This window comes from Phyllopteryx taeniolatus, chromosome 14 (genome assembly GCF_024500385.1).
Source record: "Phyllopteryx taeniolatus isolate TA_2022b chromosome 14, UOR_Ptae_1.2, whole genome shotgun sequence".
Lineage (NCBI taxonomy): Eukaryota > Metazoa > Chordata > Actinopteri > Syngnathiformes > Syngnathidae > Phyllopteryx > Phyllopteryx taeniolatus.
This window is the reverse complement of record NC_084515.1, coordinates 8547427-8573294: the sequence shown is the minus strand read 5'-3', so window position 1 is coordinate 8573294 and position 25868 is coordinate 8547427. Positions and strand designations below refer to the sequence as shown.

General features: G+C 42.3%; 1 protein-coding gene and 1 long non-coding RNA gene across 4 annotated transcripts; one reads left to right on the top strand and one right to left on the bottom strand.

Annotated features, from left to right (window-relative positions):
- Window positions 1–62: 62 nt before the first annotated feature.
- On the bottom strand, window positions 63–25319 carry vwa5b2 (von Willebrand factor A domain containing 5B2). Of its 3 annotated transcripts, none has more exons than XM_061797516.1 (22): window positions 25166–25319; window positions 20552–20714; window positions 16406–16606; window positions 14757–14979; window positions 13177–13319; window positions 12898–13029; window positions 12686–12810; window positions 12432–12608; window positions 10998–11108; window positions 10321–10523; window positions 8651–8765; window positions 8367–8552; window positions 6804–7017; window positions 6316–6629; window positions 5784–6015; window positions 4263–4601; window positions 4050–4187; window positions 3743–3871; window positions 3629–3679; window positions 3337–3436; window positions 1647–1770; window positions 63–1116 (listed from the first exon to the last, which is right to left on the bottom strand). In XM_061797516.1, the coding sequence occupies exons 2-22, from the start codon at window positions 20688–20690 to the stop codon at window positions 367–369; spliced, it is 4146 nt and encodes a 1381-aa protein (XP_061653500.1). In that variant the 5' UTR covers window positions 20691–20714; window positions 25166–25319; the 3' UTR covers window positions 63–366. The 3 variants fall into 3 exon arrangements, with proteins under 3 accessions (XP_061653500.1, XP_061653499.1, XP_061653501.1); XM_061797515.1 differs by having other exon boundaries at window positions 66–1116; window positions 13159–13319; XM_061797517.1 differs by lacking the exon at window positions 3337–3436 and having other exon boundaries at window positions 977–1116; window positions 13159–13319.
- Window positions 3239–4443, top strand: LOC133488954 (uncharacterized). The gene is made up of 5 exons (XR_009791777.1): window positions 3239–3463; window positions 3564–3660; window positions 3749–3928; window positions 4020–4203; window positions 4304–4443. It is a non-coding gene; the product is annotated as an uncharacterized LOC133488954 (long non-coding RNA).
- Window positions 25320–25868: the final 549 nt, after the last annotated feature.

The following is a 25868-nucleotide window of genomic DNA, read 5'->3' as shown; positions in this document are numbered from 1 at the left end:
TTCTCGTTTTGTGTTGACACCACAACAAGCAGTAAAGCTCTAATATTGACGTTTATTTTCCAAACCAAAGTTGGTTTTCCTTGCTTAATTTTATTGTCAAACTTTTATTTGACACTGTTGGTGATTTTACAAAGTAAGATGTTTGCTGCAAAAGGTCATTTCTTTTAGTCAAGGCATTTTTGTGATTTGCATTCAGCAATCTTAAAAGGCCACTTTTTTTGTGTGTGTAAAAATGCCTGATAAGATGCATGTGCAACTTAAGATGAACTTGGCACGCGGTTATTTTCCATCACAATCTAATGCAAAAGCAGGGGTCTGGCTCAGTTTCCACAGAGGAAAATCTCGCCATCGCTGAAAGAAATTGTCTCACATATTATTGGGATTATAACACAGCATGTTGAATTTGATGTTCTCATTCCAGTGGCGCAGCAGCAGGAACAGCTGTCTTGCGGCCCCCCTCAACCCGGCCAGGTCCACCCCCTCGGGCAGCTCCAGGCCGCGCAGCCAGAAGTCCGCTTTTGCCGCCACCAGCTCCCACTCCATGAAGTATCCAGCACAGCGGTGCTCCAGCCAGGCCAGAGCCACTGCAGTCGCCCAGCTTGAGCCCTCCAGGTCGTCTTGAGCCAACTGGCTACTCACATGGAGGTAGGGGGGCTCCAGTGAGGACCCCTCGCACACATCTGTCTCTGATCCGCGACCGCTGTCCGCCTGGCCCTGACTGTGACCTTGGGAGTTGCTGCCCAGTAGCTCCAGGGAGCCTTCCTCACAGCTGCGGAGATCCGGGCATAAGGTGTCGGGGTCTCGGTCCAACAGGTGTCTTCGGCGAAGCCTCGGTTCCAGCATCAAGGGGGTGTCATCTGGCGTGTGGTGAAAGGGAGGCACGGTTGTTCTGGCGAGGGAGCAGGAGGGTGAAAAGGTGACCTGGTGATGGCCGGGAGGTTTGGCGGAGGAGGACAAAGATGGAGCGCTGGGAGACGCGCAGCGGAAAGGCGGGCTGAGGCTGTGACGATGCAGAGTGTAGGGGGAAGCCCTCTTCAGGCGGTCCAAGGAGATCTGGACACAGTCGGCGTACATCTCAGTGAGCAGAAACGCTCCTGAGGCCAGTTGAAGGCGAACCTAAGACGGCAAAGCAGATAAGCCGACATGTTCATTAGTTCTGTGGTTCTCAAACTTTTTACATCAAGTACCACCTTAAAAAAATACTTAGCTCGCAAGTAACACTATAATGACCAATATTAAAATGCAGAGTTCATCAAACATTAGGCAGAGGTTTTATTCCTAAAAAGTATATTTAATATTATTGTAAGCCACTGTGACAGTATGAACAACTATTGGAAAATTAAATTAAATTATGCACAAAATAAACATTTAATTCAGTAATTCATTCATGTATTACTCAAGGGAGCCCGCATACCACACTTTGAGAATCACTGTACAACAATACTTTCCGACAATTGTTGAAGTCCAAGTTCAACAATTGTTCTAATTTCACATGAATAAAAAAACTAAACTTATGTTAAGTTGCATGTTTTACGATTTTGTTATTTACAATAAATAAACTATTTACTAATAAATACATTCACAAGATAAATAAAATATATATTCTCCACTGTAGATTTGTTATCTGTGTCTTCACATTAACTCACCAGGGGCAGGTAATTTGGAGCTTCATTCTCAGGTTGTTTGTCTGTCTGTGCAGACAGGCAGTGGGACTTGAGAGGAACCTGTCGTCCTGAAGAAATCGAGGACCTGAGTCTGTTAAGGGGAAACCTGGAAGAGTTACAATGAGTTTTGCAAGTTATTGAGTGTTTCGTGTACACCAAGAAAACTACGCCCTGCTTTCAAAGTTAAAATGATAATATGGTTATGTTAGGTCAACCTCCATAATCTAATGAGATCCACTAGACAATATACAGTGGGTACGGAAAGTATTCAGACCCCCTTAAATTTTTCACTCTTTGTTATATTGCAGCCATTTGCTAAAATTATTTAAGTTCATTTATTTCCCTCAATGTACACACAGCACCCCGTATTGACGGGAAAAAACGGAATTGTTGAAATTTTTGCAGATTTATTAAAAAAAGAAAAACTGAAATATCACACAGCCATAAGTATTCAGACCCTTTGCTGTGACACTCATATTTAACTCGGGTGCTGTCCATTTCTTCTGATCACCCTTGAGATGGTTCTATACCTTCATTGGAGTCCAGCTGTGTTTGATTATACTGAGTGGAGTTGATTAGGAAAGCCACACCCCTGTCTACATAAGACTTTACAGCTCACAGTGCGTGTCAGAGCAAATTAGAATCATGAGGTGAAAGGAACTACCTGAAGAGCTCAGACAGAATTGTGGCAAGGCACAGGTGTGGCCAAGGTTAACAAAAAAAATTCTGCTGCACTTAAGGTTCCTAAGAGCACAGTGGCCTCCATAATCCTAAAATGGAAGCCTCTCCTCAGTGCAAGACACATGAAGGCCCGCATGGAGTTTGCTAAAGAAACACCTGAAGGACTCCAAGATGGTGCGAAATAAGATTCTCTGGTCTGATGAGACCAAGATAGAAATTCTTGGCCTTAATTCTAACTAGCATGTGTGGAGAAAACAAAGCACTGCTCATCACCTGTCCAATACAGTCCCAACAGTGAAGCATGGTGGTGGCAGCATCATGCTGTGGGGGTGTTTTTCAGCTGCAGGGACAGGGAGACTGGTTGCAATCGAAGAAAAGATGAATGCGGCTAAGTACAGGGATATCCTGGACGAAAACCTTCTCCAAAGTGCTCAAGAACTCAGACTGGGCCGAAGGTTCACCTTCCAACAAGACAATGACCCTAAGCACACAGCTAAAATACCAAAGGAGTGGCTTCAGAACAACTCCGTGATTGTTTTTGAATGGCCCAGCCAGAGCCCTGACTTAAACCCAATTGAGCATCTCTGGAAAGACCTGCAAATGGCTGTCCACCAACATTCACCATCCAACCTGACAGAACTGGAGAGGATCTGCAAGGAGGAATGGCAGATGATCCCCAAATCCAGGTGTGATCATTCCCAAAAAGACTCATGGCTGTATTAGCTCAAAAGGGTGCTTCTACTAAATAATGAGCAAAGGGTGTGATATTTCAGTTTTTCTTTTTTGATAAATCTGCAAAAATTTCAACAATTCTGTTTTTTTCTCTCAATAACTTAAATTATTTTAGCACATGGCTGCAATATAACAAAGAGTGAAAAATTTAAGGGGGTCTGAATACATTCCATACCCACTATACACCTTGCATATTTGGGGATCTTATTCCCTTTCAAATAATGACATTTCTATTGCATTTTTAGCTTTGAGAATTTACCTGGTGCCAAAGAAGCTCTCCATTGACTTGCTTTCTATAGATCGTTGAGAACGAGTGGATGATGGGCCCGTTGTTACCGAGGGAGCAGCACTGAGGGCGTCTGAGACAGCAGTTTGAATAAAATGAGGTGAAATAGTTGTGGTTTCCCCACATTGACACGGTGCATACGTTTACCACAGATTAAAGAGAGATCAATTTAAAGGCTGTTCTAACTTGTTTCTAATTAGGTTTTAAGTGACTTAGTGACGGGGCATGTAAACAAACATGTTTTAGGCAAATGGACAGCACTTACTCGAGTCCCAGGAAGTAAGGCTACACGGTGAGGTAGGAGTGTCATCTCTGTCTAAGAGACACAAAGATGGTTGATGTCTTGATGAACAAAATAATAGGAATTCATTCCATCTACCTGTAGAGTTCCATGTATCCTCGCCCTCTTCACAGTCTCTACTGGTGGGCCTTCTGCCCAGACCTGCAGAATACGTTTTCTGCTTGCGACTACCCGAGTGGGAACTGCGACTGCTTCCCAAAAGTATCCCTAAAGAAACACAGAACTCAATGAATAAGCATATTCATAAAGCAAGTACTAATTTAGGTAGGTATGCATTTGCAAGGGTTTACCGTAACTAAAGTATCTTTATAACCACATTGAAACATCTTCAATTGGAACTTGTTTCATTTTGCAGCTGTGACCTGTGAGCATATGGTTGGCACACCTGTATTTTGGACCTCCACGTCATCCTGGCAGCCTTTGTTAGGGTTGCTGTCAATTAGGGTGAAGGCTGTGTACATGCAGACGATGTTGCAATGTTTACTGGTCTGGGTGGCCTTCACACGGTACCGTTTAGCTGAACCTAAAGACAACATATTGTGAGTACAGAAGCAAGTGGACACTATACAGTATGGATACAGTTAAGTTGACACTTAACCATGTTCTGTTTGGTTCTCCCTCTCGGCCATTTTCTCAAAGTCTCTTATGACAGAGCGAGCGGTCAGCTGGTGAATGATCTCCCCCCAAGATTCCCTTTCTCTTCCTCCTCGTTTACTTTTACAACCTTCCACCACTGTCGCCCTCTGGTCCTCAGGGACCAAGAGGTGGTCCAGGTTCACAGTGACCTCCCAGGACACAAGTCTGCCGCCCAGAAGCCCATGAACGAGGGAGCGGCATTGACCCGGTGGGGGATCCTGCAGGGGAACTGCGGTGAATAGGCACTCTGGGTCTGTGAAGTTGTCCCAGTCCAGAGGAGAGGCAGGAAAAATAAGCCCACCTGTGGGGTGAGAGGGAGAAATAAATACAGTGGTGCTTTGACTTATAAGATTAATTTGTTTCATGACTTTGTGTGTCAATGCCAAAAAATATCTGAATGACCATTTGTGTAAAGTGCTAGTGCACTTGTTTGTTTGCCCATGTGTGATATCACATCAGTTTGTGCTACCATGTTATTTAGCCTGCCCGCTAACTAATACTAATACTTGATGAGCCTCACGTGAAGGTGGTTTGTTTGTGTTGAATAATTTAACTACTGTTGTTTATGTAACATGAGCTCATGATTGTGTACATTCTAGATGCATGGCATTGATGCTTTATGATCCTTACTGTTTTAAGTGCTTTACCACCATCTTGTGGCATCTATACCTAATTACAAAACCTTTTTAGTGGGGGGGAGGGGTGGCGGCAATTATTTGCAGATTTTCACTGCTCATGGCAGGGGTCAGTCCTTATCCCCCATGAATAGTGGTGTGGTACATATCAGAGAATTACTAAGCTCATAATGTTTCGCCAAGTGGAGTACCACACACCTCGCTCACTTTCACCTTCTTAGGACGCATGCTTAGAAAAAAAAGAAATTTGGCAAAATACCTGCTCAAATATTAATTAAAATACGAGCTTGACTGGATGACTGGTTAGCACATGTGCCTCACAGTTCTGAGGACCCGGATTCAAATCCAGCCTCGCCTCTGTGGAGTTTGCATGTTTTCCCCGTGCCTGCGTGAGCTTCCTCCGGTTTCCTCCCACACCCCAAAAACATGCACGACAGGTTAATTGAAAACTCTAAATTGTCCGTAGGTGTGAATATGAGTGCGAATGGTTGTTTGTTTGTTGGCGACCAGTTCAGGGTGTACCCCGCCTCTCGCCCAGTCAGGTGGGATAGGCTCCAGCTCGCCCGCGACCCCGAGTGTGGATAAGCAGTACAGAAAATGGATGGATGGATGAGCACAAAACACAATAGACATGAACTGATGCCGGTCGGATGTTGTGAATTTTGCTGCCGCCATCTAGTGCCCATCTAACGGTGGAGCCGCTGAAGCTAAGTACCATTTTTGTTGGCAGCTCACAGCAAAACAAAAAATTAATAAATTACCGGGCGACGGCTCATAACTGGAAAATCCCGTATGTCAAGGTGACACTGTTCTTGAAATGGGCAAAAAGAAGGATTTTTGTAACTCACTGGAGTCATTGAGGCTTCTGTGGGACAACGTCTCTGGTGGCTTTGTCTCTCCGTCACTTTCATCCAGCCTTCCTCCCAGAGTTTGGTCGAAGGAGACCCTCTCCAGGGCTCTCCTGAGGCGATGCATCTCCAGCTCACCCTGCGGTGACGAGAAGCTTCTCGCTGCCATGGTTGAACGGGCCAACGATTTTTGTCTCCAGCCCGCTTCGTCACTACAACCTAATTGTCCATTCTGGTTTAAATGAGAAGTGGAATTCATATGTTGGAATTAAAGATTTTTAAAAAGTCTGATGGATGTCCTAAACTAGCGGCAACTTAATGATTGCGGGTATCACAAATGTTTTAAAAACACAGACGGTAATGCATTTCTATTTTTTATTTTTATACAGTATCTGTACTTCTACTTTAGTACAGAGTGTGAGTACTTTTGTCACCTCTGGCTTTAGGACCATATTAAGAAACTCCATCAAACCCTTCAAGGTCCAAGAGTCCACTACATGCACGTATCATGAATAATTGTGAAAGTATTCACTTTTTTCCTGCCGTTGTCAGGAGTCTCAGCTGAGAGGTTCGAGTCAGCCCAGCGAGACAAAGATGACCGCTGTTCTGGACCAGGTATCTTCTCAAGGCCTTGCGGTAAAGATCCCGTGCCCAGCAGCGGAGCAGAGGGCATTGGGTCAGACAGACAGGCCTGGCTCGTAGCGTCAGAACTAGATGAAGCCTGTATGTGTGTGGGTAGACTCCGTTCGCTACTGAGGGAGCAATGGGTGAGGACGTACTGCTCCTGGATGTAGGAGCTCTCCCGGATCCTGGTCCTCACATCGCTGGACCAGTCTACCTCCACACCTACCGTGCACATATAGGGAAATTGTTAACCAGTATTGAGGGTTTAATTCCCATAATTCCCATGTAAAGTTTACAATTTGAAATATTTACAAAAGTCCCCATCTTAACTTCCTATGGAAATTTCCACCCCTTTACAAACCTTGAACCAATGCACTATTATTTATTATAACTGGCCTGTGCTGGGGTCTGGGTCGGCGTCTTTGGCGCAGGAGAACTCTGATGAGATTTCTCTGGAGATTTCCCTCAGCGCCTCTTCCAGGTCGTTACCTTCCGGACAAGTCACCGCAGGCATGAGCTCAGAAGTAGGAGGTGAGATGTCGTCATTAGACGGGCAAAGAACAGAACCCATGGAGGTATTATGTACACCTTTGCAGCCGCGCTCTTGACACTGAAACATATGTGTGTGTACTGTTTGAGAAAGTTGGAATAAATAAACATTCATATATTATACAGTATATATATTCCTTGTGTGAATGGTGAGAGATAATAGTGACAGTTTGATTCTATGATTAGAACAGATTATATTACATTAACCAAGCCCTGTCACAAATATTTTTTGATGCTTATATTCATATTTTCAACCATAAATAAACATCAAACTATGACCCCCAATACACTATCATTTCAAACTCATCTTACATTAACCTTAAAAGGAAATGGCTTAAAAAATATTTGATTAAAAAAATAAAATAAAAATCCAGAACTTGTGTGTATATTTTTGTTTTGCATCTCATAAAAATAGCAATTGTCAAGCAATAACGAAACCAGAGCAAAAACATACACATGGGGCAAAGACTCTCTGTAATTCTGGTAACAACCTGGGATAAACCTCGCTCTGCCCCGACATACAAAGATCTTGGAACAGTTGAGATGTATATCACTTCAACATACTTAATTGACAACAATTACTACTTTCCTATTAGCCAGGACTTTGGTGACAGTGAGGCACCTTACACCATTACAGAAAGAGCACCCAAAAAAAACGAAAAAAAGCAAAAAGCCAAGTTTTTCAACAAAAAACAGAAATGTGACGTGACTGGGTGAGGGGTTTTGTTTATTTTTAACCTATTCTCCATTATTCGTTGGAAAACTCACTATTTTCCGGATTTCCAGGTGCCAAAGAACTATGTTGAAGTGGGTTGCGGAGCTTCATTACAACAAAGGTAGTACTTCGCTGCCATCTTGTGGTATTTTGGCACCAAGAAACTATGTTGAAGTGAGCTCAGGAACTTCATTTTGACAGAAGTAGTGCTTTGGTGCCACGTGGCATTTTGGTGCCAACTAACTATGTTAAAGTGGGTTGTGGGGCTTCATTTAGACAAGAGGAGTGTTTTGCTGCCATCATGCGGCAAGAAACTATGCTGAAGTGAGTTGAGGAGTTTGTTTTTGGACAAAAGTGGTGTTTTTGCCATCATCTTGTGGCATCTTGGTGCCAATTAACTATGTTGAAGTGACCTGAGGAGTTTCATTCAGACAAAAGTATTGTTTTTCTGCCTACTTGTGGCATCTATAGGAAATTATAAACTTTTGGGTGGGTCATCAATTACGTGCAGATTTTTGCCATACACGGCAGGATTGGGTACTATGCCTCACGAATAGTGGGGGAACACTCCTCCAGTCCTTCTATTTCCATTATTTCCTATAAGAAAATGTTTTTACAAGTTCCAATGTACCCACATGCTCCAAATATGCCACATCAGTATTCATTCAATAAAAGCATTTAGGACTATGGTTTACCTCAGTCTTTTTGGCTTTAAAAGTTGTCACGTCATACAGCGTGCAATATCCAATAAGGCGATTCCCTGGGTAGAGCGCAGGGATTTCATTGGGTGAAAGAAGGGCCTCCATGTTTTCAGGCAGGTACCAGTCAATCCGCACATCGGTCAGCACAGGCTCGAGGGCCTTTTTGAGAGACTTTATGAGCTAATAAGGGATTTGAGGTCATATAACACAAGTCAAATGAAACATGTCAATTAAAACCTGCAAAGTGTATTTCCACACTAAATGGCAGTGCTGCAGACCTTGGGCTGAAGTCTTTCCTCATCTTCCAAAAACTCTGTAGTACCTCCTGTCAGCTTGGCGACGCCCTGCAGGAGTCGCCTGCATGCTCTGGAACCAAGGCCCAAACCAAAGCATCTGCAGGGATAATGGGTAGAACGCGACTCATCACAACACAAGGAAAACATTACCAAATGAACGTTTCATTATACATACGTAAGTATAAGTGTAAGTATACAGAAATTATTATTTTTTTTAAAATGGTAAGGTCATAGAGTAAATTTTAACAATCCAGATTCAGTGAGGAAAGTCAGTGTAAGAGCAGAATACTAATGAGGGATAAATGGAGTTATTGTACATCACTGAGGGAGATGGATTGTTGGGGGAATTTCACTTTTATTGCATAGGAGAGCACTTAACAAGATTAATAGGCGGGGCTGAAATATATTCCATCAGCCCAGTCTTTCTCTTTTTTCTCCCCCCTGTGGCGTATTAGTCTCATACAGCACACAGTTTCCAGTTCATGCCTGTGGATTCCAGGACTTTTCTTCTGTCGTGGTGCTTGTTCTGTGAAGCACTTTGTGGTTAGTATGAAAGTTGCTATATGCAAAAAGTATTGCTTGATTGATTATCAGTGCAGGTTAGCAATACAATCTTTATATAACCTCTGTTTTAACTAAAAATAAGACCACAGAAACAATTTGGTTCAAATAATGAGGTTGGCAACTGTTTCCTTTTGAATGACGTTAAATTTATGAAAAAATGCATGACAACTAAAAGGCCAAGGATGCCGGTTACATCGTGCTGCATATGGTTGCAACAACGTATAATTACGACGAGAACTGGGAGTAAACTTTCACAGGTAGAAATGCTTTAGTTTTTTCCCCCAAATGTCCTGTATTGATAGCACACACTTTGACGTTGACTAAAATGTAAACCTCGTGAATATCGGTTGAGAAAGGAGCAAGTTACGACTTAATTTCAATGTCCGTGCATTGCCTTTGATGGGAACATCGACCCCGCCAACATGGCCACCATGTAGGCACGTCGGTTAGCTGTGGTGCGAAAGTGCGTTAGCATATCTCGTCTTAATATCTATACAGTACACCCTGGACTGGTCGCCAGTCAATTGCAGGGCACATCTAGACAAACATCCATTAATACTCAGATTCATACACTAGTCTTTTGTAGTCTTTTTTAATTTTGGAGTCTTTTTGTTGTCTTTTTCATCTTTTTTCAGTCTTTGGAGTATTTTGTCTTTTGTAGTCTTTGTTTTCTTCCCCCATATAGTCTTAATGTTGTAGACTTTACTAATTTTTAGTTTTTTTGTTTGTTTTTTTTGTGTCTCGTTAAAGTGTTTTGAATTTTTTTCTTTTTAGTTTTTAGTGGCCTATGTTGTCTTTTTTGGAGTCTTTTTTTGTCTTTTCATTGCTTTGTGGCCATTTTGTAGTCTTTTTTTTGTCTTTGTGATAGCTTCCCTATGCGCTAGCCTTGGTAGCGCTTAGCAAGGTGCCGCAAGTGCCAGACTCACGGTAATAATAACGCGACAGTTGTTTGGCTAGTCTTCTATTTACCCTACATGCATGTTTTTGGAATGTGTGAGGGAGCCGGATTACCTGGAGAGAAACACAATTCCAATGTGTTGTAGTAAATTACCTGTTTTTATTTTCACTAGAATATCATGAATCCATACCTGCCAGCGCATGTGTTCCTGCGGACCAGCTCCAAAACTTTAGCCACGTTGTTTTTGGAGCCGTCCGTGATGATGAAGACCTGACGAGGGTATGTGCGCTGCATAGGCTGCTGGTACACCCAGGACAGCGCCCCCAGTAGGTTGATGCCTCGCATGTCCGCTCTCATCCTCTGGACATACTCATAGGCCTGCATCAGCGTGACCTGAAGCACAAGTGCTTTCAAAATTACATAAGCAACTAAAACTAACAATGACGAAGCCTAGGCAAACATCACCTCCAAGACAAATTGACTGTCTGATATTAGATGCCCCAATTACACAGTCAGGGTACAAAGTAATTGAATCAGAGCTTGTGTAATAAAGCGAAGGCAAACATGCACAGATTAGCACTTCTGTTAAAATGTGGACAAACAGGCTTGATGGGAGGTTTTGAAAGAACACCTTACTGGCGTGTGAAAATACATAAAAGGTCACCATATGGTCAGTTGAGTGTGAAAATACTGTTTGTCCGCATCTTGACGAAAGCTGATACTCTGCTGCTAAGGCAACCCAAAGAATTGACCTACTGCCAGATTAAAGAGCAGACAGTCAAAGGCACCATCATGCACGATTGAAAAACATCTGCCTTCAGGAAACACGATCCCAACGAATCTCCCTTTTAAACAATTCAAACTAACATCCGTGCAGAGCTTGCTGGCTGTGAACAGAGGTTTCATGGGGGTGCTGAAGCCGACAATGTTGAGCAGGGTGCCCGAAGGGAGACTCTTCAAGGCGACCACCAGGGCTTCCTGTTGACGTAAGACAACATTCAGCAGCATGAGTTCAAATTAGGAGGAAAAATTGGGGAAATAATTCAGGATTAACTTTCATCACGCACGCAATTGCAATGCTCTCACACACTACCGAAACACTTTCATCCACGCTACAAAACTTTTTGCTCACAAACACTTCTGAAAGGCTCTTACAACACTCTCACACCCACTAATGAATTATTATTTTTTTTGGCTCACAAACAACTGAAACGTTCCCATACACAACCCCACCGAAATGCTCTCACACACTACTGAAACACTCTCATCCACACCACTGTTTTTTTTCTTCTTACAAAGCCTTCTGAAATACTCTCACACACTCCACTGAAATGCTCTCACACCCACTACTGATTTTGTTTTTGCTCACAAACAACTGAAAAGCTCCCACACACACTATTAAAATGCTCTCTCACACTACTGAAATGCTTTCATACACACATACACACACACACACTTATGCACACTACTATAATGCTGTCACACCCACTTCTGAAATGCTCTCAAACACACCACTGAAACGTTCTCATACACACTACTTAAGTCTGAAACGCTCTTATAAACATGACTGAAAGACTTTCACACATACTACTGAAACACTCTCTAACACACGACTGAAATGTTTTTAATACACACTACTAAAACACTAATACAACTGAAATGCTCTCTCACACACTATTGAAACTTTTTCACACTACTGAAACGCTCTCATACACACTACATAAACACACACACACACACACTGCTGAAATGCTCTCACACCTAACTGAAATGGCTACTGAAATACTGAAACGCTCGCACGTACACTATTACTAATTACAATTCTGTCAATTGTCTGTCTGTCTGTTGTCATACTAGAGTGGCTCCAACTACCAGAGACAAATTCCTTGTGTGTTTTTTGGAGGAGACAAATTCCTTGTGTGTTTTTTGGACATGGCAAAATAAAGATGATTCTGATTCTGATTAAAATGCTCTCAAACACACTCCTGAAATGTTCTCACACTACTGAAACACTCTCATACAGACGACTGAAATGCTCTCATTAACACAACTGAAACGCACTCTCTCTCACACGCACACACTAAATATTTCACTCACATTCACTGCTAAAACACTTTCTCACATAGTACAGACTTCTTTCACCCACATTCACTACTGAAATCCTCATTCAGTAGTATGTATGATAGCATTTCAGTAGTGCACATTAGAGCATTTCATTTGTGGTTTTGAGCGCAACAAATTTCAGTGGTGTGCTTGAGGTAATCTTGAATTATTTTTCAGTAATATTTGGCTGGAGCTCACTTTCACACGACGGATGTTGGTCCCACTCATGGCGCTGCACCAGTCAACAAGGAGCAATATTTCTCTGGTAGCTTTGTTCAGGTCCAGAGGTTCCCCCAAGAAATTGGGACAGAAATTGAGCATCAACACCGGGTTGTTTAGGATGTCCTTGTGGTAGCGCTTCCGCACAAACTCCATCTGCACACGCATTCATTTGAGTGCAGTTAGCTCAACAGAGTAACGGATGGAAAAAATGACATACATGCTCCGCTAACCTTCCTCTCAGGTTCAGGATCTCTGCGGGTGCAGCGAATGAAATCACGTCGAGAGAGGATGTGCTGTTCATACTCGCTGAAGGAGAGCCTTCCTTTCTCTATTATGACCAGTGGGCTGTGTGGTTCTGTGGGGGGGAATCACATTTAACATTCACAAAAAAAAAAAAAACAGCAATTACGGTGGAAGATAAATGAAGCTTTTATATACTCACCACTGAGGTGCAAGATGATCTCTATGTGTCTGTCATAGGGATGCTCCTGGGCTAAGGTGATGTAGGTGGCGGAGGCACTTTGGGCGCTGGGGTCAGCATCCGCTCTCAGGGCGTGGGTGGGGCTCTCCAGTCCTGAGTTCAGGATGAAAAAACAAAGACATTTGCTGCAAAAAAACAGGGCTTAGAAAAACAAAAAAAAAGTAATGAGATGAGGAATATATTACTTAATTAATTAAGCAAAATACGAGAGAAAGGATGTACCGGCCAGCAGACAAGCACCTCGAACCAACAGTTGGAAGTTGAGTTCATAAGGAGCCAAACTGGCAGCTGGACTGGAGAAGATGGCATGTGCACAGTACTGCGGTTCAGAATCAAGTACCCGGTCCGGTTTTCCTGAGGTGGCACTAAAACAGCTGGTTGGTCTGAAGATGGATACACACATGGGGAAACAGTAGAAAACTTAATGAAATATATACTCAACAGACATTAAATACTAGATACACCTGCACGATTTAATGAGATCCAATAGAATGCCTGTACCCCAAATTCTGACGATCATGCTCCGTTTTGATTGACACTGTAACAACATATATACAGTGGACATTAATAGTCTACGCACCCCTGTTCAAACGCCAGGTTGTTGGATATAGAAAAATGAGACAAAGATAAATCATTTAAAAACTTTCTCCACCATTAATGTGACCTATAACCTGTATAACTCAATAGAAAAAAACTGAAAACTTTTTGAGAGGGGAAGTAAAAAAACAACAACTTAGATAAGGTGGTTGTACAAGTGTATACACCCTTTTATAACCAGTGATGAGGTTGTGATCAGAATTAACTAATCACATTCAAACTCATGTTAAATGGAAGTCAGAACACATATTTTGAAATGGTTTATCATTTTTGTAATATCAGAACATGGGTGTGTAGACTTTTAATTCCTATGTATTACAATGGTTGTAGTTTCTATTGCTGTCGAACTGCACTGCATCATACAGAGAGCTATTTCTAATAATTTGAGTACAGGAAGTCCTCGAGTTACGGCGCACTCGACTTACAACGTTTCGACTTTACGACGCCAGTGCCTCATCCGCCATTTTGTCCCAGCACCATAGTGTTTCTGCTAGCTAGTGCATAGTGCTTGTCTGTGTTTGTGCGGCGGGAGTATCTTTGCCTTTTTCACCCTCCTTTTTTCACACTCTCAGCAGTAATGGTAAGTACAGCATCTTATTTTGTTTTATTTTAATGTATTTTAGTTTCTTTAAACGAAGCGTTAACCTTTCCTGCTACGGTCACCTGACCGTGGTCTGGAGACGCCTTCTCCAGTGCCGAGGTTGTCCTCCTCGGGGTTAACTCCCTTCTCTTGTTGCACAGCTGAGCTGGGTGACGGCAACAATAAAGGCACGAAGCACCGATTTGCTGCTTTAATGGCTTTATTAGCTCCTCTGCACATTCAACGTCAATGGGTCCTCCGCTAATCGCTACTTTTCCCCGGTTGCCGTCACTACACTTGCCACTGTACACACTCGCACCGGCGCGCACTCCTTCCTCCTTCGCAGTCCCGTCTCACTCACACATCGATGCACACGCCCACACACACTGAGCTTGCTGTCACAATCATGTGGGACAATACCAGTAACATAAGTATTTCGAAATACATTTTGACTTTAACGGTGAAATCCGACTTGCGCGGAAAATCGTGTTACGTCGCCAGCGTAGGAACGGAACTCGTTAGTAAATCGAGGACTTCCTGTACATGAGAGTGGCAAATTAATTGTCTTATCTCATGAAATTGTGGACTGAAAGTTGTAATTGATGAGTGATCAATTAAATAGAAATTTGGCAATTTCAGGTACCCGGTCTCTTCAGATTTCCCCCCAATTTCACTCTTGCTTCCAGTCATGTGCGTGACAATGGGTGTCAGTAATGTTGGATAGACAATGTGGATTGCTCCATTTTCTAATGTTGGCAGTTCTAGTGTGGTCTTCATGACGATTGACACTATATCCATGGGACCTATGACCCCTGTGCCCACGATGAAGGTGTTTCTTTCCAGGTCTTCATCTAGGATGAGATGCCCTGAGAGAGAAAAAACAGGATGTCACAACTTTAACAGAACAAAATGTTTGATCAAACTTTTGAATTTTAAAAACAGCAATTGATGCGGGAGGCTGCAATTGAGAAATGATTTTGTGTTCACAATTTATTATGAAATAGCACACACTTCTGGTTGTACCACAGGAGCACCGATTTGATAGTTGGACAGCAGCCACATTTCTCGGAATCTGTAGTATGCCCTTGTTTTCTTCAGTGAGGTTAAAACAGGAGGGTCCATTTTGAAATTACATTTCTGTTCATGTTGAGAGTAGAATATTACAACAGTAGACAACTCTTCTCCGTGGCTGGAATCATTTGGGATCCGGCAGTCTATTCTTTTGATGCTACAAAAATATAGATGTGTCACATTGTCATGTTTATAAAATGAATGATGTCCATTAGGCCTGCCGCACAACGAGCGACGCGGTTGAATCACAACCGAATGACTGTCATGCAGTGTGCCGGGTTAAGCAACTAGTCTTCACGTGTAGCCGACGTTCAGCGACTAGCTTTGCTGCGATTCAGAGTTTTACTCACCGGTGAACAGCGTTATTTAAACGTCGCAGATGTAATGGACAATAAAAAATTCATGTGCATTCCCAACAAAATTATGTTTCCAGATATAAACTAGATTCAGCCAGCCACTCCCAAGCTGTACCAATAAAGTATACCGTAATACAGTATATGCTTGTATAATGGGTTTTTATGAGAATACTTAACGATATTTATCATTTCATACAGAATGTAGCTTTGGATGAAAAAGGGTGGAGGAGAGTCTCTGTTGCCAAAATGCATGAGAGATTTCACAACAAAATACGTTTCCAAGTACAAAACATCCAGCGGGCCGCCGCCAGAGTGGCGCCAATCCATAATAATACAGTATAAACAACCGTATATATACTATTGTATTTTAATATAATACTGGACTATATACATAATTTGGCGGAATGGTGTGAGACTGCTTAGAACATATGCCTCACAGTTCTGAGGTCGTGGGTTCAAATCCGGTCTCACACACTTTCATATACACTTGTGGATGGAAAAGCGAAGCTTGGAGAGTCTCTGTCATGGAAATGCACAACTTCAGTCAATGAATTGAACCAACAGCCTCTTAAATATCAACACTTTAATCTAGCTACAGTGCCCAGGGCAATCAGCTTCTTCTTTGACAATGGCACCATCTTGTTTGAGCCAATGAAAAAAATAATACAGTACAGTGTATGTGGCGCCTCAAAACATCCGAGGAGTCACAGTTTTTGGGTTGCAGCGAACTGGTTATATGTGTGAGGGTCAATCGCCTACTGTGCGGTGGAGAGTTGCTGACTGTAATATTTTCGCGATTGTCCAGGTTAATCACTTTCATCCCTATCATTCGGTCTGCGGTGAGCCTTAGCCAATTGGCGCTCACCGTTAATGCACTGCATGTCCAAGCTGGAGCTCCCGCAGCAGTTCCATTCCCGGCCTTCAGCACCAGGACCGGGGCAGCAGTCCAAGCAACAGTCTTTCAGCTTGCCTCGGTTCTGAATCTCGACCCCCATCAGACGTCCTGCAATGGCCGCCTCGAAGCCCACCACGACCTCCTTTTCTCCAAGAGGGTACACAAACACGCCTGCATAGTATAGAACAAGACATTAGTCAAGTCCATTTTATTTATATTGTGCCAATTCACAATAAAAGTTATCTCAAGGAACTTTACACACTGAGCAGGTCAAGAATGACACTCATCACACATTATATGTACTGTATATTAGAAACCCAACTGAACTACACAATAGCAAGCACCTCTAGGAAAGAAACCTCGAACAGAACCCAGGCTCTGTGGGGTGTTCGTCTACTTCACCCGTTTGGTTTCATATAGTCAGACAGAGTAGAGGGACAGGGAGTATATCGAGACAAAAAACAGGATAGAAGGGGTGAGCAATCAGAGTACAATGGGAACAACAACAGCCGTATCAACAACAATAATAGTCCCATGATGACAGCAACAACAAGGATACGAGTCCACTCGCTCCCAACATCACCGCTGATAAGGAACAGATAAATGTTCCATCACACTCCAAACTCAATTTACATCTTAATTTACAATACTTTAAAAAGCGTTGAGATTGTTTTCTTTTTAATATAATCCTGATCTAAACCCATTTAATGGAGGTTGTGTTTTTCTTTATTTTATTTTTTATTTTAAATAAGTGTTCCTTTGGGTTTGCAAACAAAAATACTCATGGTTATGTCTTTTTCGGGCACTCATGGAATATTTGGAAATTAAAATTTTTAACACCAGAAAATTGCAAAATTGTAGTAGTCCATTACAAAACATCCATCCATCCATCCATCCATTTTCTGTACCGCTCTATCCTCACAAGGGTCACGGACCTTCAGGCGAGAGGCGGGGTACACCCTGAACTGGTCGTCAGCCAATCGCAGGGCACATACAGTGGGTACGGAAAGTAGCCAGACCCCCTTAAATTTTTCACTCTTTTTTATATTGCAGCCATTTGCTAAAATCATTTAAGTACATTTTTTCCACATTAATGTACACACGGCACCCCATATATTGACAGAAGAAAAACGTAATTGTTGAAATTTTTGTTGATTTATTAAGAAAGAAAAGCTGAAATATCACACAGCCATAAGTAGTCAGACCCTTTTCTCAGTATTTAGTAGAAGAACCCTTTTGAGCTAATACAGCCATGAGTCTTTTGGGAATGATGCAACAAGTTTTTCACACCTGGATTTGGGGATCATCTGCCATTCCTCCTTGCAGATCCTCTCCAGTTCTGTCAGGTTGGGTGGTGTAGGTTGGTGGGCAGCCATTTGCAGGTATTTCCAAGATGCTCAATTGGGTATAAGTCAGGGCTCTGGCTGGGCCATTCAAAAACAATCACGGAGTTGTTCTGAAGCCACTCCTTTGGTATTTTAGCTGTGTGCTTAGGGTCATTGTCTTGTTGGAAGGTGAACCTTCGGCCCAGTCTGAGTTCCTGAGCACTTTGGAGAAGGTTTTCATCCAGGATATCGCTGTACTTAGCCGCATTCATCTTTTCTTCGATTGCAACCAGTCTCCCTGTCCCTGCAGCTGAAAAACACCCCCACAGCATGATGCTGCCACCACCATGCTTCACTGTTGGGACTGTATTGGACAGGTGATGAGCAATGATTGGTTTTCTCCACACATGCCAGTTAGAATTAAGGCCAACAATTTCTATCTTGGTCTCATGAGATCAGAGAATCATATTTCGCACCATCTTGGAGTCCTTCAGGTGTTTTTTAGCAAAATCCATGCGGGCTTTCATGTGTCTTGCACTGAGGAGAGGCTTCCGTCGGGCCACTCCGCCATAAAGCCCCGACTGGTCGATGGCTGCAGTGGTGGTTGACTTTCTAGAACTTTCTCCCATCTCCCGACTGCATCTCTGGAACTCGGCCACAGTGATCTTTGGGTTCTTATTTACCTCTCTCACCAAGGCTCTTCTCCCCCAATTGCTCAGTTTGGCGGGACGGCCAGCTCTAGGAAGGGTTCTGATCGTCCCAAACGTCTTCCATTTCAGGATTATGGAGGCCACTGCGCTCTTCGGAACCTTAAGTGCAGCATAATTTTTTTTGTAACCTTGGCCATATCTGTGTCTTGCAACAATTCTGTGTCTGAGCTCTTCAGGAAGTTCCTTTGACCTCATGATTCTCATTTGCTCTGACATGCACTGTGAGCTGTAAGGTCTTATATAGACAGGGGTGTGGCTTTCCTAATCAAGTCCAATCAGTATAATCAAACACAGCTGGACTCCAATGAAGGTGTAGAACCATTTTATGGATGATCAGAAGAAATGGACAGCACCCGAGTTAAATATATGAGTGTCACAGCAAAGCGTCTGAATACTTATGGCTCTGTGATATTTCAGTTTTTCTTTTTTAATAAATTATGAAAAATGTCAACAATTATGTTTTTTTTCTGTCAATATGGGGTGCTGTGTGTACATTTATGAGGAAAAATGAACTTAAATGATTTTAACAAATTGCTGCAATATAACAAAGAGTGAAACATTTAAGAGGGTCTGAAAACTTTCCGTACCCACTGTATAAACAAACAACCATTCACACACACGTTCACACCTAAGGGCAATTTAGAGTCTTCAATTAAACTACCATGCATGTTTTTGGGATGTGGGAGGAAACCGGAGTGTCCGGAGAAAACCCACACAGACACGGGGAGGACATGTAAACTCCACACAGGCGGGGCTGGGATTTGAACCCCGGTCCACAGAACTGTGAGGCAGACGTGCTAACCAGTCGTATACCATGCCATTACAAAACATCCATCCATCCATCCATCCATCCATTTTCTGAGCCGCTTCACCTCACGGGTCGTTGGCGGTACACCCTGAACTGGTTGCCAGCCAATCGCAGGGCACATACAAACAAACAAACAACCATTTGCACTCACATTCATACCTACGGGCAATTTAGAGTCTTCAATTAACCTACCATGCCATGTTTTTGGGATGTGGGAGGAAACCGGAGTACCCGGGGAAAACATTACAAAACATAATGTTTTAATTATTATAAATAAGTGGAGTCGTAGTTTGAGATTTAAAATGCTTGTAAATCAAAACACTTTTATCTCAAATTGTATTTCCCCATTGAAATTAATTACATTAATCCATTCCAGCCTCCCTACCCCAAAACATAAAAATAAATGCAATGTCCATCGATCCATTTTCTGTACCGCTTCTCCTCACTAGGGTCGCGGGCATGCTGGAGCCTATTCCAACTGACTATGGGCGAGAGACAAGGTACACCCTGAACTGGTTGCCATCCAATCGCAGGGCACATATAAACAAACACTTATGGGCAATTTAGAATCTTCAATTAACCTACCATACATGTTTTTGGAATGTGGAAGGAAACCGGAGTACCAGGAGAAAACCCACACAGGCACGGGGAGAACATGCAAACTCCACACAGGTGAGGCCGGATTTGAACCCGGGTTCTCAGAACTGTGAGGCAGACGTGTTCACCAGTTGTCCATCGTGCCCAGTATAAAACAGATATACAGATATACGTGGAGACAGAGGAGACGTCAACACATCCGTGATAGCTGTTCTTCACAGAGGATACAGAATACATGTCTGTGAGTATTGTTATCTTATCTGGCAAAGCACCACTGTATATACAAATGAAAAAGGAAAGGCAAATGCTGGATTTAGTGTATAGTGAAGCTCTGCTTTTAATCTTCTACATGTTACAAATTATTTGCATTGTCATTTTGTTTAATCAATCCCCTTGGATAAACATAAATAATGTCACAGGATAATAAACATTTTCCACATTAACACCTGACAATCTCTGTAACTTCAATGTAAGGCTTATTTTTTTTCGCCATGTCGTTTTTTTTACCAGTTGACCAAAAAAAAAAATAAAAAATCCCAGAGAGAATCCCACAATACTTGACAATATTTCAAGTATTTTAAAGGTGGTTATGAGCACAGACTCATGGGCCTCTCAAGTAAGATTTCTATTGGTTTATGCAAATACAATACGTAACTGACTTGCCCCCATCACTCACCTTCAATGGGCTCTTTGTCTGCATTGGCATAGGTAAGGTGCGCAGTGATGCCCAAGGAGCAGCCAACAGCACAAGATTTGATGCAAGACGACTTGAGCAGTAGTGGATCCCATGTGGAACGGTTCCTCAGTCCCACCATCGTCTCAGCTCAGTGCACCAACAGCTTGGAAAGCACAAATCAGTGTTTGAGCTAATATGCGCATGTTAAGTGCTTCTTTTTTCATTCCGTGTGCATTATCAATTAACCATGCATTACTAAAAATAAAGCAAACAATGTCTTTTTGCTGACATTTTTTTTGCGCCAATAGTTTTGACATTGGAAGTCAATATGCATGTAAAACATGTTTTTATATGTACAGAGCAGCTCTTAGACATGCAACTGCTTTTCCTCAGGCGCTTAGCAACCAGTGGTTTTGTGTGAGAGGCTCTGTCAATCATTAACACCGCAGGTCAACACTCACGAATCTATGTATCATGTCTCGCATATAACGGTGGGTAACCTGTATGCGCATCCACTGCCACAGAGGCACTCATACCTTACATGAAGATGACGACAGAAGCATGTCAACAAACAACCTAAAAGTGCGTGTAATAATTCCAACTGACTTTTAGTACATCAGCCCCGACTTCACAAATTTAAGTGAATGTGTGTGTACACATTGGGCTATGAGTGTGTGTTTGCCGTGGTCCAAGTAATGGCCTTTTCACATCTACCTTTCGAACAAGATCAACAGCCTCCATCTGGCTACTGTTCTCTCACTTCGTAACAGGCAAATAAATGCCGGCTTTGTTAAAACAAGGCAAACTGAAACGCAAACACTGGAAAAGTGCAACCATACGACATCTGTCTGTCTTAAAAAGTGAAATCTGGTTTCTTGTGTACAAATTTGCATGCGGTTCTAGAAAACTAGTGTCAAACTCAAGGCTCGGGGGCCACATCCATCCCACTGCATCACAAATAAAGTGCGTCTACTCCCTGTCTTTGGCTAAATGGGTTTGTTCTTCTCATTTTGCCAGAAAATCTGTACTGAAATTTCAATTTATCTTCACTTATAACATATAGTACATGCATTTTTGTCCACAAAATCCCTAAACAAAAATTTAACATGTGACCATGCTCAAAACACTTGAAAGGAACGGAAATTCCATAAATAGGATCAAGCCCCCCCCCCCCCCCCCCACACACACAAAATGTGGAATTGTAATGTTTTTAATAAGTAAAATAGCCCTCTTTAATATTGTACTCCATAAAACATATAGTAATAACAAATATATTGTCTAGAATTACAGTTTGCACATCACGATTAATTAATTGTGGCTCCTTCTTGTATGTGTGACTTGGCCCCCCGGGTGGCAGTAAAATACAGTCATGTCGACAAACAAGAGTGATTCAGTTGCTGGAATTGACTCAGGAAGCTATTAGTACTTTTTTTTTTGCAGAGGATAAAGAACATAACTCTGTGGGTATTGTTTAATTTTAACTTTTTTATATGTAACTAATATGTAATATGTATGTAACTTTTTTATGTTTAGTTTGACAGTAAACATTATTTGACAGTAAACTTCAACTGGGAGTGGCAATAACCAGCTTGCAGCCTCTTTTTTGAAGAATTGCTCACTATCTTTCAAACTGCTGCTTGCTGTGAAGTGAGTTGAGTTCACTGCCACCATACAGCTTTGCTAGGTCAATTTTTTGGGAAGTCAAACGAAAAAAATTGTCCGAACAAAAGCTATCATCTCAAAACTCACCACTGTGGTTGTATACTCAAATACTGTATTTGCATGCTTATCCTCACGAAGGTCGCAGGCGTGCTGGAGCCTATCCCAGCTATCTTCGGGGGAGAGGCGGGGTACACCCTGAACCGGTCGCCAGCCAATCGCAGGGCACATATAAACAAACAACCATTGCCACTCACATTCATACCTACGGGCAATTTAGAGTCTTCAACAACCTACCATGCATGTTTTTGGGATGAGGGAGGAAACCGGAGTACCTGGAGAAAACCCACGCAGGCAGGGCTGGGATTTGAACCCCAGTCCTCAGAACTGTGAGGCAGATGTGCTAACCAGTCATCCACCGTGCCGCTGTATTTGTAAGCCACAATTTTTAATGACTTGTAATTTTAAATTCAATTTGTGAACAATATACACAGTATATAATGCTCAATTGCAAGGGCAATTGTGTATGTTAGATAAGATTCAACCTTAGTCATTACAGGTGTCACCAGTACAAGGCAACAAAATGCAAATTGCATCCAACAAGTGCATAGGCAGAAATTAAATAGCGCAGTGGTTCTAAACCTTTTACACCAAGTACCACATAAAAAATATTTAGCACTCCAAGAACCAGCATCATGACAGTACTAAAATATAATGGCACAGAAGGCCTAAATGTTTATGAAAAACTTCATTCATCCATCCATTCTGTGAACTGCTTATTCTCACTCGTCTCGCGGGTGTGTGCTGGCGCTTATCTCAGCTGACTCTGGGCGAGAGGCGGGGTACACCCTGAACTGGTCGCCAGCCAATGCAGGGCACATAGAAACAAACAACCATTTGCACTCACAGAAACTTTATAACTGTCCATATCAGAAACCGCCACTGCATTAACAGTTACGGGCAATTTAGGGTCTTCAATTCACCTACCATGCAAGTTTTTGGAATGTGGGAGGAAACCGGAGTACCCGGAGAAAACCTATGCAGGCACGGGAAGAACATGAAAACTCAGGAAGTAACGTATTTATGCAATATTATTGTAAGCCACTGTAACATTATGCACAGTTTGAACTTTAAAGACAGCGCTTAATATCAGAAAATTTAAAAAACACAGTTTTAATGTATTTAACTTAAAGTTAAATACAACTGAACTGTACTTAGGAAGTGATTATTTCACATAACACAAAAGGGAGCCCACGTACTAGTAGTGGTACCTGTACCACAACTTGAGAATCACTGAGCATATACAGTACAGTATTCCCTCGCCACTTCGCGCTTCACGTTTTGCAGCTTCAGTGCTTTGCGGGTTTTCCCAAAACATTCATCAAAATTTTTTTTTATTTTTTTTAAATTCATCAAAAAAAAAAAAAAAAAAAAAAAAAACAGCCATATCAGCAGCCGTATTGCGGAAAGACGCGTTGTTTCATGTTGATGCACGAGAGAGAGAAGGTTTCCCTGCATGCCAAACAAAGAGATGAGTTGACTCAGAGGCTTTGTACATGCCTGTACTGTACTGTACTGTACATGTCACGGGCACTCATACAAGGCGCGTGATTGGTTCCCGGCGCGACATTGACCAATGAGAGCACGAGTGGATTTATCGCGTGAGCTGATTGGCTGCGCATCATCGCAGCCTCACCCAGCATCTTCCCTTGTTGTGTCTCGCCAGTCTCGTCCACGCTGTTGAGTGTCTCACATACTGTATCTTAGTGTTGTGTTCGTGATAACTTTTTGGGATTAGTTAAGCCCTTACAATGCCGCCTAAGCGCTGTGCCCCTGCAAAATCTTCCTCCGGGGCGCCCAAGAGGAAGAAGAAGATGGTGACCATCAGCGAAAAAGTGAAACTTTTAGATATGATCAAAGAGGACAGAAGTTATGCATCTGTGGCACGCCATTGTGTCGTGAATGGATCTACAGTGCGGTACATCAAGAAAGAGGAGGCAAACATCCACAAAACTGGTTCATTTACGAAGCGAAACGTGTGGTAATAAGAGACGGAGTTATGTCCTTGTACAGGGGAATTTTGAAGCAAAAGAAAAAACAAAGACAACAACTACCCATCACCATGTTTTTCTCCAAGTTAAAACCCCAGCTACACCATCAGCGCCCCCAGCACAAGAGTCTCCGAGTGAACCTAAAGCCTCTACGAGTCAAGTGAGAGCCTCTCCTCAGCCATCAACGCAGGCCTCTTTCGCCTCGCTCAGAAGGCAATGTTGATGAATGTTAATTACTCTATAAGGTTTTATAATTAAAGATTTAAGTAAATACATGTGCTGTTGTAATCTTTGTCTCAAATATATAAAGTACTAATACTGTTTACATATTTTAAACATTCTGGTACCCACATAAACGAAAATTCCTGGGGGGGGTCAAATCCTACTTCGTGGTTTTTCACCTTTCGCGGGGGGTTCTGGTCCCCATTAACCTCGGAAAACGAGGGATCACTGTATATACAGTGTGGTGTGGTATATAAATAAATGTCAACATCCCAGCTCTAGAACAGTAGATAAAAAGTGATTAAAAAAAACAAAAGTGCAAAACAATACGACAATAAATAAATACATACGCACAATAAATAATCCAGGGATACCCACTGTGCTGTTCAGTGCTGAATATGACAATATGCGGCGGCTGTGTCTAAACACTGTATCCTGCCACTTATCTCCTTATGGCTTTCCCAAAGTGTAGGACTTTATAGCACTGTCTCTGCTTTCAAAGCACCTTTTCCCCACTGTAACTTTACCAAAACAGTATAAAACAGACATTAAAAAAAAGACTGGCATGCCATACATCAAAGTTTCAGACTCTTCTCACGATATGCGACCATCATTCATCCAATGTATGAATTGCCGTGATAAATGTCCAGCATGACATTTTTTATTTTATTTTTTTGCTTACCTGCTCGCATCGACACTGCAGAGATGATTAGCAGCTGCTCGACGACGAGCCCACTACTTGGCCAGAGGCGAAGACACGACAACGCAAAGTGAGGCACAGCCTGCTTCTCATCCAGACAATTGGCTGCGATGGTAGCAGTACCATAATTCATGGCTAATGGCCTGGCCAGAGAGGGAGAGAGCGAGAGAGAGAGACATAAAGGGAGAGTGAGAGTAAGGGGTGGAGTAGGAGTCAGTCAGGGAGACGCTGCAGGCGACTGTAGGTGAGCAAAGACGCTGCAAAACAGACAGTACTACTAATTTATACTGTACTTTCATCTTTCAGCATTGTGTGAAGTTTTGAAAACCTATTTTAAAAAAATTTAACTTACCACCATAGTACACATTTTAAAAAGGGAATTTTAGGGGAAATAGGTTCTTTGCCTTTATATTTGTAAAGCTACCAGTTGGGGTAAGACAAAAGACTGATATCGCCATCTATTGTATCGTTGTCATAACACATCAACTACTCGATCAACAAATCAGCAGAGCACATGAAGAAGGCAATCATTTTGAGGACCATAGGTGACTTTACCACAGATGACAGAACTACTGTTTGGTAGCACATGTTTCTAAAGGAATTATTTTACATTTATCACACTTTTTGTTATTGCAGAACCCAAATTAAAGTGTGCTGTTGTGCCTTACAGAGATGAAAATAGAAA